At 36.4% G+C, this 17,862-nt stretch overlaps 1 protein-coding gene across 1 annotated transcript in view; it reads left to right on the top strand.

The window, feature by feature from the left end:
* Positions 1–1,134: 1,134 nt before the first annotated feature.
* LOC111141952 (GLI pathogenesis related 1 like 1) overlaps positions 1,135–17,862 on the top strand; it is a 31,252-nt gene continuing 14,524 nt past the window's right edge. Inside the window, exons 1-2 of the mRNA XM_022494834.1 lie at positions 1,135–1,311; positions 16,589–16,834. Coding sequence (XP_022350542.1) covers positions 1,135–1,311; positions 16,589–16,834 — 423 coding nt within the window. The remainder of the gene's footprint in view (positions 1,312–16,588; positions 16,835–17,862) is intronic.

The raw sequence follows: 17,862 nt of genomic DNA, 5'->3' as shown, positions 1-17,862 counted from the left end.
CACCTTGGTCAGCATTGGCGCCCAAAAGGTAGGGCCCACACTCCTTGGTAGCTAGGGAGACAGTATCCACTGATTGGATGTCTCCACCTGGCCTGACCCGCCCTTGTATTTGGGCTCTGTTACCTGGGACTGGTCGACCATATTTTGCTAGTTTCCCCGACTTGCTTTTAAGTAAGTCCCCTGTGGGGGAGGGGGGGAGGGGCCAGTTTAAATTTTACTGTATAAACAACAAAATGGCTGTTCAACCAGAGATGGAGCCGCTCTGGCTAAATAGGCCCGTACATTATTAAATAACAACTGATATAATGGATATAAAATATTAAACCAAATGAAGTTGGTTTGTATTGCAATGTAGGTAAAATAAGATCAAATGTACTCTGCTTTAGCCTTTAGAATGCCCACTAAAGTGATCCTTTCTCAGAAGTTTACTTGGTTACTAACTAAGCCTTAGGTTTGTTCCAAGTTCCGATATCAACTATGAGATTTTGTCCAGAGGAACTACTTGGCTACCCTCTCTATTTTTATCTTTCTAGGCAATCTGTCTCCAAATGAGAAAACAAACACAAACTATTAAATTATTAAGTGTTTGGCAAAGTAATAATCACACTATGTGGAATATACAAAATGCCTGTTCTTGCTTTATTACCAGTTTCTGGAGATAAGGGCAGTATGATGCTGCAGTTTATTTAAAACAATAAAACTATATATTCAGTCTGTGTAACTAATATATAGGGTTTTGTACAGGCTTGGTCCGTTTTCAGCATCTAATACATGTTGCCTTTTTAGGTAACACTGTGCCCTACGTCTGATCTGGATAGCAATTTAGGGGCCCGCCACAGTGATTCTGGATTGGGTCCGCAGAAAGCGCCCTGGATGGTTAAAACTGCACCAGAGGGCGGCTCATGCTTTTCTGAAGCCCAGGGCTTTGTGATGGGATAATCCTGCTCTTTGTCTTACCTAGGGTTCTGGCCCCGCCCTCTCGGGGCAACCTGCTGCGCATCAGCGCCTGAGCTCGCTGAGTCCAGCTTGTGCAGGAGGATGGAGCCTGTAGAGAGCGTGGTCCCCAGGGGCCAAGGATGACGGCTGGCCTAGCCGTTACTGTCCACACATTCAGAGCATCCTTTGCATCTCACCATGGTTCTGAGGAAAAAACTGAGTTGCTTGTGGACTTTAGGTCTCTGTCTGGTAGCCAGTAAATCGTCTGCTAAAGTCCCTGCTATCACAGACCAGCGCTTCAAAGACGAGTGCGTGGAGTCTCATAATGAGCTGCGAGGCAAAGTGTGGCCCCCCGCGGCTGACATGAAACACATGGTGAGAAAGAACGGGTCTGGGATCTTTTTTCTCTGGTTCATCCTAAGGTATCTCTGGGCGATAAATCCGATGGATTCATTTATGTGAATTCAATCTGGGCTTTCACCCCGCAGTTAAGAATCACGTTTTAGCTGGGCTATTCTCCCGGGTAGTGATAGGGAGTGGACGAAAAAGGAAAACCTGAAGTTGTATATTGCCAAAGCTTAGCCCCCTTTGGGGGGGGGGGGGGGGGAAGAAGGAGGGGGGGGGGGTGGGTCCGGGAAGGCTGGTGTCTGGGAGTTGCTTGGATTTCATCACTAAGGCTTAATAAATGTACTTTGCAACTTCTCACAACTTTCCTGAACTCGCCCCCATATTTTGGCTAGCACTTCCTAAACCACAAAACCAAGATACTTCATATAAAAGAAATAGCACAGTGATGGAGATTCTCTTGTCCACTTACCTGTTTTTACATTTTATGAACTCTAGGTTGTTGAAACAGTACTACATGTGTAGTATTCATTTTTAAGAAATGTTCTGCAAGGATGTAAATAATGAAATCAACACTTGAATAATATCAGATTGCCATTTCCATGAAAAATAATAAATATGTGAAGTTTAATTCCAAAAACATTGAACTGATGGTGTCTTTTGCAGACTTCCATCATATAAACATTAAGCCAAAAAGAGTACTCTACTGAAGTATGACCATGAAAACAATGGACTATTAAAATAATCCATAGAAAAATCCATAATTTTTAAATAAATGCTTGACTATAAATTTTATCACAAGAAATTTCCCATGCATTTTTTCTTGCTTGTAGATATATCATTATGAAATTATGAACATAAATGTTGGCAGCATAGCTTTGTTTATGTGCTATGCAGATGTTGCTACATTGTAAAACATATCTATTTATTCTTTCTATTTAAGCTTTCTTCCTCTCTATCCAACAGAAAATAAAATGGAAGTATTATAAAATCACAACTCTGGCACTAAAGTTCAAAACTCCACTATTCTGCTACATGGGAAAGCATTTTTTGAGGGGAAAGAGATTTCAACAATGTTTAGGAAACACTGGCTTAAACAAAAATAAACTAATCTCTTTAATGCAGAATTGTTAAAATATTTTAATATGTAATATGTACTTTAATCTCCAATAGGTTAACGTGGTCAATGACATGGATTTGCTATACAGCATTTCCTCTATATTTATTTGAATATCTTTTTAAAGGACTATCTTATGTCATTAAAATGCTATTTAAGTATATGTACCCATATATTTGTGTGTATATGTAAATATATACATCCTATATATGTATGTAAATATATACACATGTACATATGCATATATGTGTGTAAATACACACAATACACACAAATATACACATTCTGTGTAAACACCTATAGATGCTATGTTCTCCAAAGGAAGCAATAAAAGGATATACATAATATTAATTTAAATTTAAATAACTAGCTGAAGGAGAGTGAAGAAAAGACCAGGGTGGAGAAGACATGAATGGAAACAATCCTTGTTTGCATTTACCTTGTTTTATGTTTGTAAATGTGTAGAAGCTTTTGTTATTTTTGTCCTTTGAATTTTCTGGATATGGAAATTTTCATTTCTTTGTGCATATCCATATTTCCACCTGGTATCATTTTCCTTCTGCCTAAATGACATTAACTTATACTTTGGTCTGTTGGTTTTAATCCTATCAATTTAATCCTATATTATAAAAATCTTTGTTTCTCCTTACTCTTTTCTCTATCATGCAATTTTATTAACTGTATATTTTTTCCAGTTGAACTGAAAAATAATGGACATACATCATGGTATAAATTTAAGGCATACAGCATGAGGGTTCGCTTTACATATATTGTCAAATGATTGTCACAGTAGGTTCAGGTAACATCCATCTTCTCATATAGACAATTACCAAAAGAAAAGGATGAAAAAAGAATAAAAATTTCTCCTTGTGATGAGAACTTCTAGGATTTACTCCATTAACAACTTTCCTATATACCATATAGCAGGATTAGTCATAATCATCATTGATGTGATGTGGGTCAAGAAGGAATGATCAAGAAAGAAATCTTGAAATATTTTCAGTGCAAAAAAGGAGTTTTTATTAAAGCACAAGGCCAGACCCATGGGCAGAAAAAGCTGCACTGGGATTGTGGAGCAATGGATTATATACTTCTAAATTGGGGGAGGGGGCTAAAGACAAAGGAAGTTTCCAATAGGGTTTGCATATGTTAAAGAGGATTTAAAGGATCCTGGAGGTCTGGCTATTGTCAAGTTAGAGTTACTTTTTGCCTCCCTCAAAGCATGACCATTAAAACTGTTGTGAGTGGGGTACCTGGGTGGCTCAGTCTAACCTGCCTTCTGTTCAGGTCCTGATCTCAGGGTCATGGGATTGAGCCCCAGGTAGCGGCTCCCTGATCATGGGGAGCCTGCTTCTGCCTCTGCCTCTGTTCCTCCCCAATCTTGTGTGTGCTCGAGCGCGCTCTCTCGCTCTCTCTCAAATAAATAAAATCTTTAAAAAAAAATAAACATAAAACAGTTGTGAGTTTTTTTGAGGAATGTCATACTCTGTCTCAAATATTCATCAATGGGCTGCAGGTTGTAAGGAAATTTAATTTTATCTGCATTTCTTTGGTTTTCATTTCCATCAACCATTTTGTACCTTATATGGATAGCACTTAATTTATAACTGGAAATTTGTATCTTTAGATACCTTTCAATCTCCTTAATTTTTGCTAGATCTTATCACTATGAGTAGAATTCTAAACTGAACTTTAAAGATGTTACCACAGTGTCTTCTATCTTCTCATACATTATTTGTGATGAGAAATCTGCTGGACCATTTTCTTGGTTCCCATGTATATCATATGCATTTTTCCTTCGGTGGCTTTTAAGAATTTCTCTTTATCCTTGATTTGGAGCAATCTGATGTGCCCTGGTATCACATTGTTCATGTTTCCTGGGGTCCACTGAACTTTTTGAATCTGCAGATTTTAACCAAAAGAGAAAAATTTGAGCTGTTTTCTACTAAAATATTAGAGACTCCAAATACATGTACATTATACCATTTGAAGTTTTCCACAGTTCGCTGATGCTCTTTTCATTATTTTTTTTTCTCCGTCTTGCTTTCCCTACTAATTTTAACATCTGTGTCAGTCCTGGTTTGATTTTCCTTAATTGATTTTTCTTCTCATTTGGAGTTGGTTGTATTTTCTTGCATCTCTGTATGCAGATAATTTCTTCTTTTCTTTTTTTTTTTTTAAGATTTTATTTATTTATTTGACAGACAGAGATCATAAGTAGGCAGAGACAGGCGGGGGGGGGGCGGGGGGCGGGGAGCAGGCTCCCTGCTGAGCAGAGAGCCCTCTTCGGGGCTTGATCCCAGGACCCTTGGGATCCTGACCTGAGCCGAAAGCAGAGGCTTAACCCACTGAGCCACCCAGGTGCCCCTGCAGATAATTTCTCACCAGATGCCAGATACTCCTAATTTTACTTTGTTGGGTGATGGTTATTTTTGTTTTTCTGTAAATACTCTGGACTTTTTTCCTGTCATGTATTCATGTTACCTGGCATTTTGATCCATTTGAGTCTTGTTTTTAAGATTTGTTGGGCAGGAAAAAAATCAATGGTTTAGGGTAGGAATAAATATCTCCCACACTGAAGCCAAGTTCCTTCTGAGTACTCTACACAATTCCCAAAATTATGAGGTTTTCCAGTCTGGCTAGTGAAAAGAGGCACTATTCCCAAGACTGAGTGAGCATTAGGTAATATTTCTCTTGCCTTTTTGAGCAATTTCCCTGACCGTGGATAGGTTCCTCAAATACATGGGCTTATCAGTACTCTGCTAAATACTCACGCAGGACCCTCTGAACATCTTTGGAATTCTCTCTCCATGCAGGTCTCTCTTTCCTGGTACTTCTTTATGGCCTGAAAATTCTCTCACAGCACTAACATGAGGATTACTTTTTTAGTTTTCCTACTCTCAGGGAGCACTGGCTTTTTTTGCCTGGTGTTACGCCTGCTGACATCCGCTTTTGCACATAGTTTTTTTCAAGTGGGAAGGTGAATCTGGTCTTGGCGACTCCATCCTGCAGAAACAGAAGTGTTACCTGTGGACTAAATCTTCAACAGGAATTCTCCTGTCTTCTACTACTGATCACCCAGAAAAACTAAGCACCTCATTTCTCATGTCAATTTCTATATTTATCAGGGGACACCTGGCTGGCTCAGTTGGTAGAGCACGTGGCTGTTAATCTTGGGGTTATTAGTTCAAGCCCCACATTGGATACAGAGATTATTACTTAAACTTAAAAAAATTTTTTTTCTATATTTATCAGAAAATAGTAGACTATGATGTTATGTTAACAAATAAACCCTCAAAGCTTGCAGGCCTTTTTTTTTTTAACTTTTTTATTGATATATAACATTGTATTAAAATGTACAACATGATTTGATATATGAATATATGGTGAAATGATTACAAGTTTAGTTAACATCCATTACCTCACAGTTACAATTTCTTTTTCTTTTTTTTTTTTTTTTTTTTAGATTTTATTTTTTTGTTAGAGAGAGAGCAAGCGTGAGAGAGCACAGGCAGAGTGACAGGCAGAGGGAGAAGCAGGCTCCCCGGCGAGCAAGGAGCCCGATGCGGGACTTGACCCCAGGACGCTGGGATCAGGACCTGAGCTGAAGGCAGCCGCTTAACCAACTGAGCCACCCAGGTGTCCCACAATTTCTTTTTCTTATGATCAGAATGTTTAAGATCTAATTTCTTAGCAACTTTCAAATATATAATACAGTATGGTTAGGTATAGTCACATCATTATGCTTTAACATACATCCCCAGAACTTATTTGCCTTAAACCTTGAAGTTCGCACCTTTTGACCTCCTTCACCAATTTCACCCACCCCCATCTCCACCAACCACCAATCTGTTCTGTATCTATGAGTTTTTTAATTTAGATTCCACATATAAGTGAGATCATATAGTATTTGTCTTTCACTATCTGACTCATTTCACTTAGCATTAATCTTTAAAGAATATAGGTTTAATGTATCCCTCACATGAAGTCCAATACTGGTTGGACCATTCTCCACTTCCCCTCTTCTTCATGCAATGCCATCGGCTGTTTATATCTTACTTCCATCATGCCAACACATGTTTTTCAGAGTCACCATTGAGAAAGCTAGAAGATTATGTAGGTATTTGTATAATCAGACCTGAAGGTGATACATGTTGTTCCCACTCCTATCCCTCTGGGCAGAATTAGTCTGATAACCCTAACATGGTTGCATTAAGTGTCTAAAGCACAGACTGCTTTTATGGTCATCAGGTACTTATTTATTTATTTATTTATTTATCCTTCCTTCCCAGAAATAGAACAATTCTAGGCCTCTGCCGAAGTATGAAGTCCAATATCTTGTTCAGTTACTGAAGCAAAGGCTTAATATCTCTTGAGTGGTAGGCAAAACCCAACAAGGTTGGTTGTGGATACTCTTGGCCTAGTGACTATGTCTGTCCTCCACACAAACAATATTCAACAGCAACACAAGACAAGACCACCACACCAAACACATCTATTCAGAATGTGGGAGAATGGGAGCCACACAGTAATCATTGGTTCAGAATGATTCTGCAATCTTTAGATAGGAGAGGGTACGAAGACCTACTATACTGGGGTCCAGAAATTTTTTTTTGATTGGAGGAGGCAGGAATTCCCTTGTTCGTTATTTTCTGTGGTACCTATCTTCTCCCTCTAAATTGTTCTTCATCTGTCATCCTCCTTGGCCAACTTGAATTGGGCATTGGGAAATATGCCATCTTTGAGCCAGAGCCTTTTCATGTTGCTTTCTGTCCATGGTCATTTAAAGTACCCAACATTCACAGGTTTTTTTATAACAGGTTTCTGCTATCTTTGGAAATATATCTGTCTCAAAAACTCTCAGGGTCTGGGGCTCCTGGGTGGCTCAGTGGGTTAAGGCCTCTGCCTTCAGCTCAGGTCATGATCCCAGAGTCCTGGGATCAAGCCCCGCATCGGGCTCTCCGCTCCGTGGGAAGCCTGCCTTCTCCTCTCTCTCTGCCTGCTTGTGATCTCTGTCTGTCAAATAAATAAATAAAATCTTAAAAAAAAAAAAAAAAAAAAAAAACCTCTGAAGGTCTTTCAGCTGTATGTCTCCAACCAGTTCCAAATACCAATACCCACACTTAAAGACCAGTTAGAGAAATTTTCAAGTCTTTTCTTGGTTTTTCTCACCGTGGTGCTTTTCTTGTTCAGCTTAATGCCAGTTTTCTTGAAACATGAGTTTTGGGGAAATGGATACACTCTAATCTGTTCATTTGCTATGCCACTTTTTAATCAATTAAGAAGATTTCCTTGGAGTCCTATACTTCAGCTCTTTGTCCAGAGCTTTTCTAATCACATGAAAGATTTAGGACATGTGTCTCAAAGACTTTTTAATATATCTTATTATATACTACATAGAAGCAGTTTCTTTTTCAAGTCTCAAATGCCCCACATTTCTTTTTTTTTTTTTTTTAAGACTTTATTTATTTGAGAGATAAGGAGAGAGCACAAGCAGGGGAGCAGCAGGCAGAGGAAGAGGGAGATGAGACTCCTTGCTGAGCAGGGAGCCTGATGAGGGGCTCAATTCCAGAACCCTTGGAACATGACCTGAACTGAAGGCAGACACTTAACTGAGCTTACCCAGGTGCCGCAAAAGCCCCACATTTCTTGATTCTGGCTTTTATTTCTGCTTCCAAACTGGTAGTTATTTTACTCATAAAATAATTTTGTTGAACACACACTACAACCAACAAACACTATTGCTTTGTTTTCCACTCTCTGCTTTGAGCTTCAAGTTCAATGGACTCATGGTCTTCCTCCTGAGTTATAGATCACATTTTTTCAGATCTTTTGGCCCTGAATCAGATGGATTCCTGCCCATGACATAAGCTGTGTCACTGTTTGCCAGCTAACTATTAAATTCCCCATATGATTCAGACAAGCTTACCATCATTTGTGGGCAAAGGAAGAATAAAAATGGAAGCCTACAGTCTCATTGTTTGCTCAATAATTAAATCTTTATTTAATAAAGATTGTGTGGTTGCAGGGATTTCACCTAACTTGTTCAGATCTGGATTTGATCAGAATAATTTTGATCATTTTCACTGATGTTAGCAGTAACCAAATTTTCATTTCTTCTGAAATAATCGAAACTCTATTAAAATTAAAAGGCAAAGTTATAATGGGTGAATTACAATTTTAAGTATTTTTTTAAAATTTTTTTACTTTAAGTCTTCTTGTATATTTTTATAAATAAAAAATTATTCACCATTCTGGTGTTCATGTCCATCTAGTGATCATTTTATAATACATCATGTGTGTAGTGGGGGAGGAGGGTAATATGTGATGTCCTATAAAATCTGGGCCCAGAGCAGGGATCCTTCTTACCTAGGTCTCAGGGTGGTTTGAGTTTAGATTTTTATTATGGATTCACTCTACTTCTAGCACTAAGTTTTATGAGGCTAGGTTAGGCTAGGCTGTGGTATAAAATAAATCCTGAAATGTCAATGGCTTAACAAAGTTTAATTCTTTACTGGTACAGGTTATAGAAAAGGTGAATTAGGATTCAACCTCTCTTGGAAGTACAAAGGGGGAGCTCCCTACCCCAGCTAGATCATTGACAGGCAGTATGACAAGAGTTCCCAATATAGGTAGTATGACAAGATTTCCCAAAAAAGGATAATTGCTTTACCAATTTGAAGAATAAATATCTACTGATTCTCTCGCTATTCTAAAGAGGTTTAGCATCATCTATTTTCTTCTCATTTCTTCCCCATATTTTTATTGTATCAATATGACTTTTATATTCAGATTGCTGGGTTTTGTTTTTTTTAAGATTTTATTTTATTTATTTGACAGACAGAGATCACAAGTAGCAGAGAGGCAGGCAGAGAGGGGAGGAAGCAGGCTCCATGCTGAGCAGAGAGCCCGATGTGGGGCTCGATCCCAGGGCCCTGGGTCATGACCTGAGCCAAAGGCAGAGGCTTTAACCCACTGAGCCACCCAGGCGCCCCCAGATTGCTGTTCTTAATTGCAAATGTTTGTTATGCTAGCTGTGACTAATAACACAAATAAATTTTAATGTAGCAAGTGTTGGTGAGGTTGTAGAGAAACTGGAAACACTGTACACTGATGGTGGGTATGTAAAATTGTGCTGCAGCTATGGGAAACAATATGGAGATTACCCAAGAAATTATACTAGAACTACCATAAAATCCAGAAATTCCACTTCTAGGTATATACCCCAAAAAACTGAAATCAGGATCTTGAAGAGATATCTACACTTTGATGTTTAGTGCAGCACTAGATACAGAAACAATCCAAGGATCCATCAACAGATGACTGGGGAAGGAAAATGTGGCATATACATGCAATGGGATATTATTTAGCCTTAAGAAAAGGAAATTTTGCCATCTGTGAAATAAGTCAGTCACAGAAGGACAGATGCTGCTGCATGATTCCACATTTGAGGTATCTAAAATAGTTAAATTCATAGAAGCAGAAAATTCAATAGTGCTTGCAGGGGCTGGGAGGTGATATGGTAGGGGTATTGGGGAATGGGGAATTGTTACTCAAATGGTATAAAGTTTCAGTTATGTAAGATGAATAAGTTCTAGAGATCTGCCTTATAGAATAGTGCCTATAGTTTACAATATGGTATGGGGCACTTAAAATCTGTGAAAAAGGTAGATCTCATGTTAAATACTCTTAACACAAAAACACCAAGGGGACATAAGGAAATTCCAGGAGGTGTTGGTCATATCTATTACCTGGATTATGGTGATGGTATCATGGGTGTTTGGATATGTCCAAACTCATCAAATTGTACACATTAAATATGTAAAGTTCTTTCTATATCAAAGATACCTCAATAAATCTGATTTCAGTATTATTTTTGTTATTTGCATCATTTCTTATAATCCTTTCAGGAATTTTGAACATTGACATAATTATACTATTTTTATTACTCACAATCATTCTTTTTATATTATCCATGTATAGCATAAATTCTGCAGTAGCATACTGACATATCCCAGCATCCTCCTGCCCTCAACCCTATGCACAATATACTGCTTCTTGCCATACATAGCACAAGTAGAAGCATCATGATTATATAAGGATTTTTTTTTTAAAGATAGTGTAAAAGCTCTCCATCACATGGAACCATTACAATTCTCTTTGTTTTTAGTTTATATTTTGAAGAATTTCTTAGTAGGTTTTCTTATTCCTCCTCATGTAGAGGAGCTTCGGTGATATGGATGTAATTCATAATATAAGGATTTTTTTTATCAGAAATGCTTACAGAGGGGCACCTGGGTGGCTCAGTGGATTAAATTCACTGCCTTCCGATTCAGGTCATGACCCCAGGGTCCTGGGATCGAGCCCCACATTGGGCTCTCTGCTCAACAGGGATCCTGCTCCCCCCTCTCTCTCAGCCTGCCTCTCTGCCTACTTGTGATTTCTGTCTGTCAAATAAATAAACAAAATCTTTTAAAAAAATGTTTGCAGAGTGTACTGGAGGTTTAGGTCAGGCAGAAGACAGGTGATTGGGCTCTTTAAAAGTTATGTTTATAAGAATATCAAATTCTTCTATTAACAAATTAAGGCAGAATATTACTCGATAAAATTTTTCCTGAACTGCTAAAGACTTAATAGCAATTAAGTGTTAGGTGAACGTATTGCCAGATCTAAGGGGACATTAGAATACTTTTTTCTAGAAAGATGTTTAATTATGTTATTCAATTAGGGGAAAAAATGAGCTTTATATAGTCCCTTGCATTCTAAAACGCAAATAGATTTTTTAAATTATATATACACCTAGATAATTATACATATCATGTGTGTTTGAACTGGCTTGAAATACATGTTTTAAATGCATATAATTCCTTAGCCATCAGGTATTAATTCCTACTATTTTAAAGCCACTCTGTTCACCATTTGTAATATTAAGACTAAGTCTTAATTAGAATGAGAGAGTAATTTTCTCTTGTACCATACTTTGGAGAAGGGTTGATTTGGTACAAGGTATTCTACAAGAAAACTATGTTTTGTTTTGTTTTATTATATTAGTCACAATACAGTACCTTATTAGTTTTTGTGTTGTGTTCCATGACTCATTATTTGCATATAATACCCAGTGCTCATTACAATATGTGCCCTCCTTAATACCCATCACTGGGCTAATACATTCCCTCATCCCCCTCCCAATTAGAACTATGTTTTAACTAATATACATATTTTTAATATATACCAGATTTAAGGGTGCCTGGGTGCTCAGTTGTTTAAGTGTCTGACTTTTGGTTTCAGCTCAAGTCATGATCTCAGGTCATGTGATGGAGCCTTGCATTGGGCTTCACTCTGAGCATGGAGTCAGCTTGAGACTCTCTCCCCCTCTCTCTGCCCCCCACTTCGAGTGCTCTCTTTCTCTCTCTCTCTCTCTCTCTCAAATAAATAAATAAAATCTTAACAAATATATAAATAAAATACATACCAGATTTAAGCTGGTCTTTTTTTTTTTTTTCCTTTTAAAATGAAGAAATCCTCCAATGATTCAAGTGAAAGACTAGGATTCTTACAGGTATTAAGAGGAGTTAGGAGAAAACAACAATTTCAATGTCATCAAATTTTTCATCCAAATCCACAGAAGCCCAATGGAAGTAGCACATTTTCAATTTTAATTTCAAAGAATAATCAACCAAAAATCCTACCCAAAGAAAATATACTTCAGGGATTAAGATGAAATTAAATTTTAGTTGACTCTTTAGATTCAACTAAAATAAATTGTAATGGGGCCCCTGGGTGGCTCAGTGGATTAAAGCCTCTGCCTTTGGCTCGGGTCATGATCTCAGGGTACTAGGATCGAGCCCATATTGAGCTTTCTGCTCAGCAGGGAGTCTGCTTCCCCCCCCCTCTCTCTCTGCCTGCCTCTCTGCCTACTTGTGATCTCTGTCTGTAAATAAATAAATAAAATCTTTTAAAAAATAAAATAAGTTGCCATAAGCAGGCCTACTCTAAAAGAATAGCTAAGAAAAGTTCTTCAAACACTCAGGCAATGATGGAACAAGACTCTCAGAATATCAGGGATGAAGAAAGAACAAGGCAAAAAGTAAAAATATGGGTAAATACAGGAGCGCCTGGGTTAAGAGAGGGTTAAGCCTCTGCCTTCAGCTCAGGTCATGATCTCAGAGTCCTGGGATCGAGCCCTGCGTCAGGCTTTCTGCTCAGGGGGAAGCCTGCTTCCCCCTCTCTCTCTGCCTGCTTCTCTGCCTACTTGTGATCTCTCTCCCTCTCTCTGTCAAATAAATAAATAAAATCTTTTTAAAAAAATATATGGGTAAATATAACAAAGTGTTCTTCCATTATGTTTTCTAAATTATGTCAAATTTTTTATTTTATAATATTGTTTGACATGGTTCTTAATATATGTATAAGAAATATTTAAAACAATTAATGTTGGTGGAGTGAGTGGTAAAGGAACATAGATGGAAGTAATATTTCTATACTTTAGTCAAACTGGTAAAATGCTGACACCAGTAGTTTGCAACAAGTTACATAAATTATGTACTATCTATAGCAACCACTAAAACACACACACACACTAAAAAAACACTATGGATAAATCAAAATAGAATCCTAAATAGTGTTCAAGAAGCTCGCAGGAAGGCAGGAAAAGTGAAATAGGAATGAAAAACAGAGAGAGGGGGCCTGGGTGGCTCAGTTGGTTAAGCAATTGTCTTCAGCTCGGGGCATGCTGCTCGAGTCCCAGGATTGAGTCCTACGTCAGGCTCCCTGCTCAGCGGGGAGTCGGTTTCTCCTGCTGACCTCTCTCCTCTCATGCTCTCTCTCTCTCATTCTCTCTGTCTCAAATGAATAAATAAAATCTTTTAAAAAAAGAAAAAAGGGATAATAAAAATAAACAATAAAATTGTAGGATTTTGCTTTAACCTACCAATAAGTACATTAAACGTAAATGGTATAAATCACATCAGTTTAAAAACAATATCAGAATAGGAGCTCCTGGGTGGCTCAGTGGGTTAAAGCCTCTGCCTGCTGCTCAGGTCATGATCCCAGGGTCCTGGGATTGAGCCCCACACCAGGCTCTCTTTAGAGCAGGGAGCTTGCTTTCCCTTCTCTCTCTGCCTGCTTCTCTGCCTACTTGTGATCTGTCTGTCAAATAAATAAATAAAATTTTAAAAAAATATATCAGAATGAATTTAAAAGAAAAAAAAACATGAGCAAACAATATGCTATAACCAAGAAACTCACTTCAAATATAATGATATAGGTAGATTGAAAGCAAAAGGTTAGAGAAAGACAAGTCATACAAAAGTTAATCAAAAGAAAGCAGGAGATACAGTAGATTTCAGAGCAAAGAAAAACAGAACAATATTACATAATGACACAACAATCATCCATCAAAGAAATTTTAATAAAAAAGATCATATGCCCCAAACAACAGACCTTTAGAATATAGGAAGGAAAACCAGTAGAACTGAAAGAAGAAATAGAAAAGTATTCAATTACAAACGGATATTTCAACAGTCTGCTCAAGAAGCAGACAGAAAATCAGCAAGAAGAACTTAATACCATTAACCAACTAGAATCTAAATACATTTATAGAACACTCCACTCAGCAACTAAGTAATACACATTTTTATGAAGCGCCTGTGGAATATTAACCAAGATTGACCACATCTTGAACCATAAAATGAAAACAACAAATTTAAGACAACTGAAATTATATAAAGTATGTCCTCAGAACACAATGCAATCAAACCAGAAATCTATAGCACAACAAAAATAAATTCTTTAAACACTTGGAAATTAAACACATTTATAAATAATCTATGGGTCAAAGAGGAAATCTTAAGGAAAATTTCAAAATATATACTGAAAATACAATATATACTCAAGAGGATGTAGAAAACCTATTTGTCATACTTTGCTGGTGGGAATGTAAAATGTAAAATGTTGCAGTTACTCTAATTTGGTCCTTTTATTCTAAGAAACCACATGTACACTTACCATATGACACAACAATTATCTTCTTATGGCACTTTCTTTTTAATTTTTTCCCAGAAAAAGGAAAACTTAACTGCTACACAAAAACCTGTTCACACATGTTCATTGCAGCTTTATTTATAATAACCTAAACGGTAAACATCAAAATTTCCATCAATAGGTGAAGGTTAAACAAATTATGGTATATCCATACTGTGAAATACCACTCAGCAATAAGAAGGAATAAACTACAAAAACATGGAACATTATGGACAGATCTCAATGGAATTATGCTGAGTGAAAAAAAGCCAATCTCAAAATGGTCAGGTCATATCGTGACTGTTTATACAACATTCTTGAAATGACAAAATTATAGAGATGATGAACACATTAGTGATTGCCAGTAATTAGGGATAAGATGGGGAAGTGAATATGATTTTAAAGCATTAGTAAGAGGGATCATCGTGGTGATAGAACAGTTTAGTCTATATCTTGACTGTGGGTGTGATTACTTCAATTTACACATCTGATAAAACTGCATAAAACTACACACATACACACATGAATGCATGTAAAACTACCGAAATGCTAAGGTCTGTTGATTGTACCAATGCGAATTTCTTCATTTTTTAAAAAATTTTATTTATTTATTTGACAGAGAGAGAGAGACCACAAGTAGGCAGAGAGGCAGATGGGGGGTGGGAGGGGGAAGCAGGCCCCCTGCTGAGCAGAGAGCCCAATGCAGGGCTTGATCCTAGGACCCTGAGATCATGACCCGAGCCAAAAGCAGAGGCTTAACCCATTGAGCCACCCAGGTGCCCCAGTTTCTTCATTTTGATATCGTTTTATAGTTACTTAGAACACTATCAGTGGGGAAACCAGACAAAGTTTGCACAGGACCTCTGTGTACTATTTTTGTAAACTCTTGTGTATCTAAAATTAATTTGGAATAAAAATATTTTAAAAAATCATCTTTTGAGGGGCTGGCCCAGATCCTAGAGTTAAGTTTAAGCCCTACATTGGGCATAGAGCTTACTTAAATTTGAAAAATTATCTTGCCAATAATACCTACATTAAGACATTGCCACTCTTGTAAAAAACTGATTGTGGACTCTATTCTGTTTCACTGGGATATTTGTCTATCCATATCTTGTACCAATACCACAATGTCTTTATGTAGATTTGTGATGTCTTGATATCTAGTACAGTAAGTCCTCTAGCCTTCTTTTACTTTTTATAGATTGTCTTAGGTATTGATGATTCTTTGAACTTCCATATAAATTTTGAAATCAATTTCCACCCCAAAAAAAAGCTACTTAGATTTTTTTTAGAAATGAATTAAATTATCAATATCCAATCCTTTACCTATATTAAATCTTCCAGTTCATAAATATTTTACATCTATCCATTTAAGTCTTTACAAATCAATCTTAGTGATGTTTTGTACCTTTTTAGGGTAGAGATTTTTTATATAATTTATTGGGTTTATTCTTATATATTTGTTATCTTTGAAATTATTTGTTTCCGAAATATATATGGAAACACAATTTTGTATATTTTCCTAATATCTGGAAACTGATAATTTCACTTTTTTCCTGTAGTTTTATTTGTGTGTTCATTTGAATTTTCTACATACCTAGTCTTGTTATCTATGAATAATGCTAGATTCCAGTCATTTTACATTTTATGTCTTTTTTCTTATGTATTTATAGCTCACATATTTTATTACACCACCTAACTTCCTGTATTATTTTAAATAGAAATAATGAGACATCTGGTTTCCCAATCTTGGGGGAAAGCTTTCAATATTTCACCATTATATTGGTGCCTGTTAATAGTGTTTTTTGTTTGTGTTCTGGTTTGGGTAGATATTCTCAATCAAATTAAGGAAATTCTATTCCTGTGTGCCAAGAGGCATTTTCCCTTTCTACTTACAAATGGGTACTTATCTTGCACTTATGGTATATTTGCATGACCTGAATTACTAGACTGTGAACCCTTGACTTAATTTAAATCACATTTGAATGTATTTGTTGAGTGCCTCTAGTGTGCATTTTTTTAGTCTACTAAATGACTAACTGTAAATATAATACCAAATATATATATATTTTATTAAAACAAATTTAAACAAAATTGGATAGCAATCATTAGAATAGCTTTAATCCAAGCAAATACGCACAATTCAATTTAAATTGTTTTATCTTTCAGAGTTGGGATAATGGTTTAGCAAAGGTTGCTAAAGCATGGGCAAACAAGTGCAAATTTGAACACAACTCCTGTTTATCAATACCATATGGATGCTATCCAAATTATAAATTTCTTGGAGAAAATATCTGGTTCGGTGGATTACGCATATTTTCACCAAAATCTGCTGTTACTGCTTGGTTTAATGAAACTGCATTTTATGATTATGATAACCTATCATGTTCCAAAGTTTGTGGCCATTATACACAGGTAAATATTTGACATTTTGTTGATTAGTTCTTATTTATGCACCTTTTAACAAAAGACAAATTTTTAAGCATTTTCTTTCGAGTTTCCTTTGAGTATCTAAAAAAGCACTTTATACTGGGAATAGATTTCTATATACTAGAATTTTTGGTTTGTTTGTTTCTCTTGTTTTTCTGGACTTTAAAAATCTTATTCCACTGTGATGTCACAGTGGAGTAAGATTTTTAAAGTCTCATCTCATCTGCATTGTTTCCAACAAGAAATCTACTATAATCTTTTCTTTATTCCTTTGTACTTTATGTGTCTTTTGCTCTTTTACAATTCTTCCTTTATTACAAGTCATGAGCAATTTCATAATAATGCACTGAAGTTTTCTTCATGTTTTCTCTGCTGCAGTTTACTGAGCTTCTTGCGCCTGTGGGTCTACAGTTTAAATCAAATGTTGAGAAACATTTGCCATTATTTCTTCAAATATTTCTGTCATTTTCACTTGCTACTCCCTTCCCAGAGTTGTTACTCATGCAGAAGGCCACTTGAAGTTTTCCATAGTTGACTGATCTTCTCTTCTCTCTTTTCCTGATTTTTTTCTTCTGTGACTAAATTCACATTCATTTAAAATAAATGCTTTATTTTTAAGTTCATTAATTAATAACTGTATCCTGTATGTTTAATCTTTCACCTAGGATTTTAACCATATGGAATACAGTTATAATCATTATTTTGATTTTTTCCTTCCTAATTCTAGCATCTAGGTTAGTTGTGAGTTAGTTTCAATGGACTGATTTTCCCTCTTCATTATGGTCCATATTTTCTTGCTTCTTATCATGCTGCTGGGTAAATTTATTATATTCCCAAATTTATAAATTTTGCTTTGTTGAATGCTGGATTTATTTATATATCTCTAAATATTCTTGAACTGTCTTCTGGGATACAGTTATATTACCTAAAATTTTAAAAATTTTTTTTGGTTCTTATAAAGATAGACTCTTGTGCATACTCTACCAATGCCCCAGAAATTGGTATTTTCCAGT

The sequence above is a fragment of the Enhydra lutris genome, unplaced genomic scaffold (genome assembly GCF_002288905.1).
Source record: "Enhydra lutris kenyoni isolate GAN:26980312 unplaced genomic scaffold, ASM228890v2 scaffoldscaffold7, whole genome shotgun sequence".
Lineage (NCBI taxonomy): Eukaryota > Metazoa > Chordata > Mammalia > Carnivora > Mustelidae > Enhydra > Enhydra lutris.
This window is presented reverse-complemented; position numbering and strand designations above follow the sequence as displayed.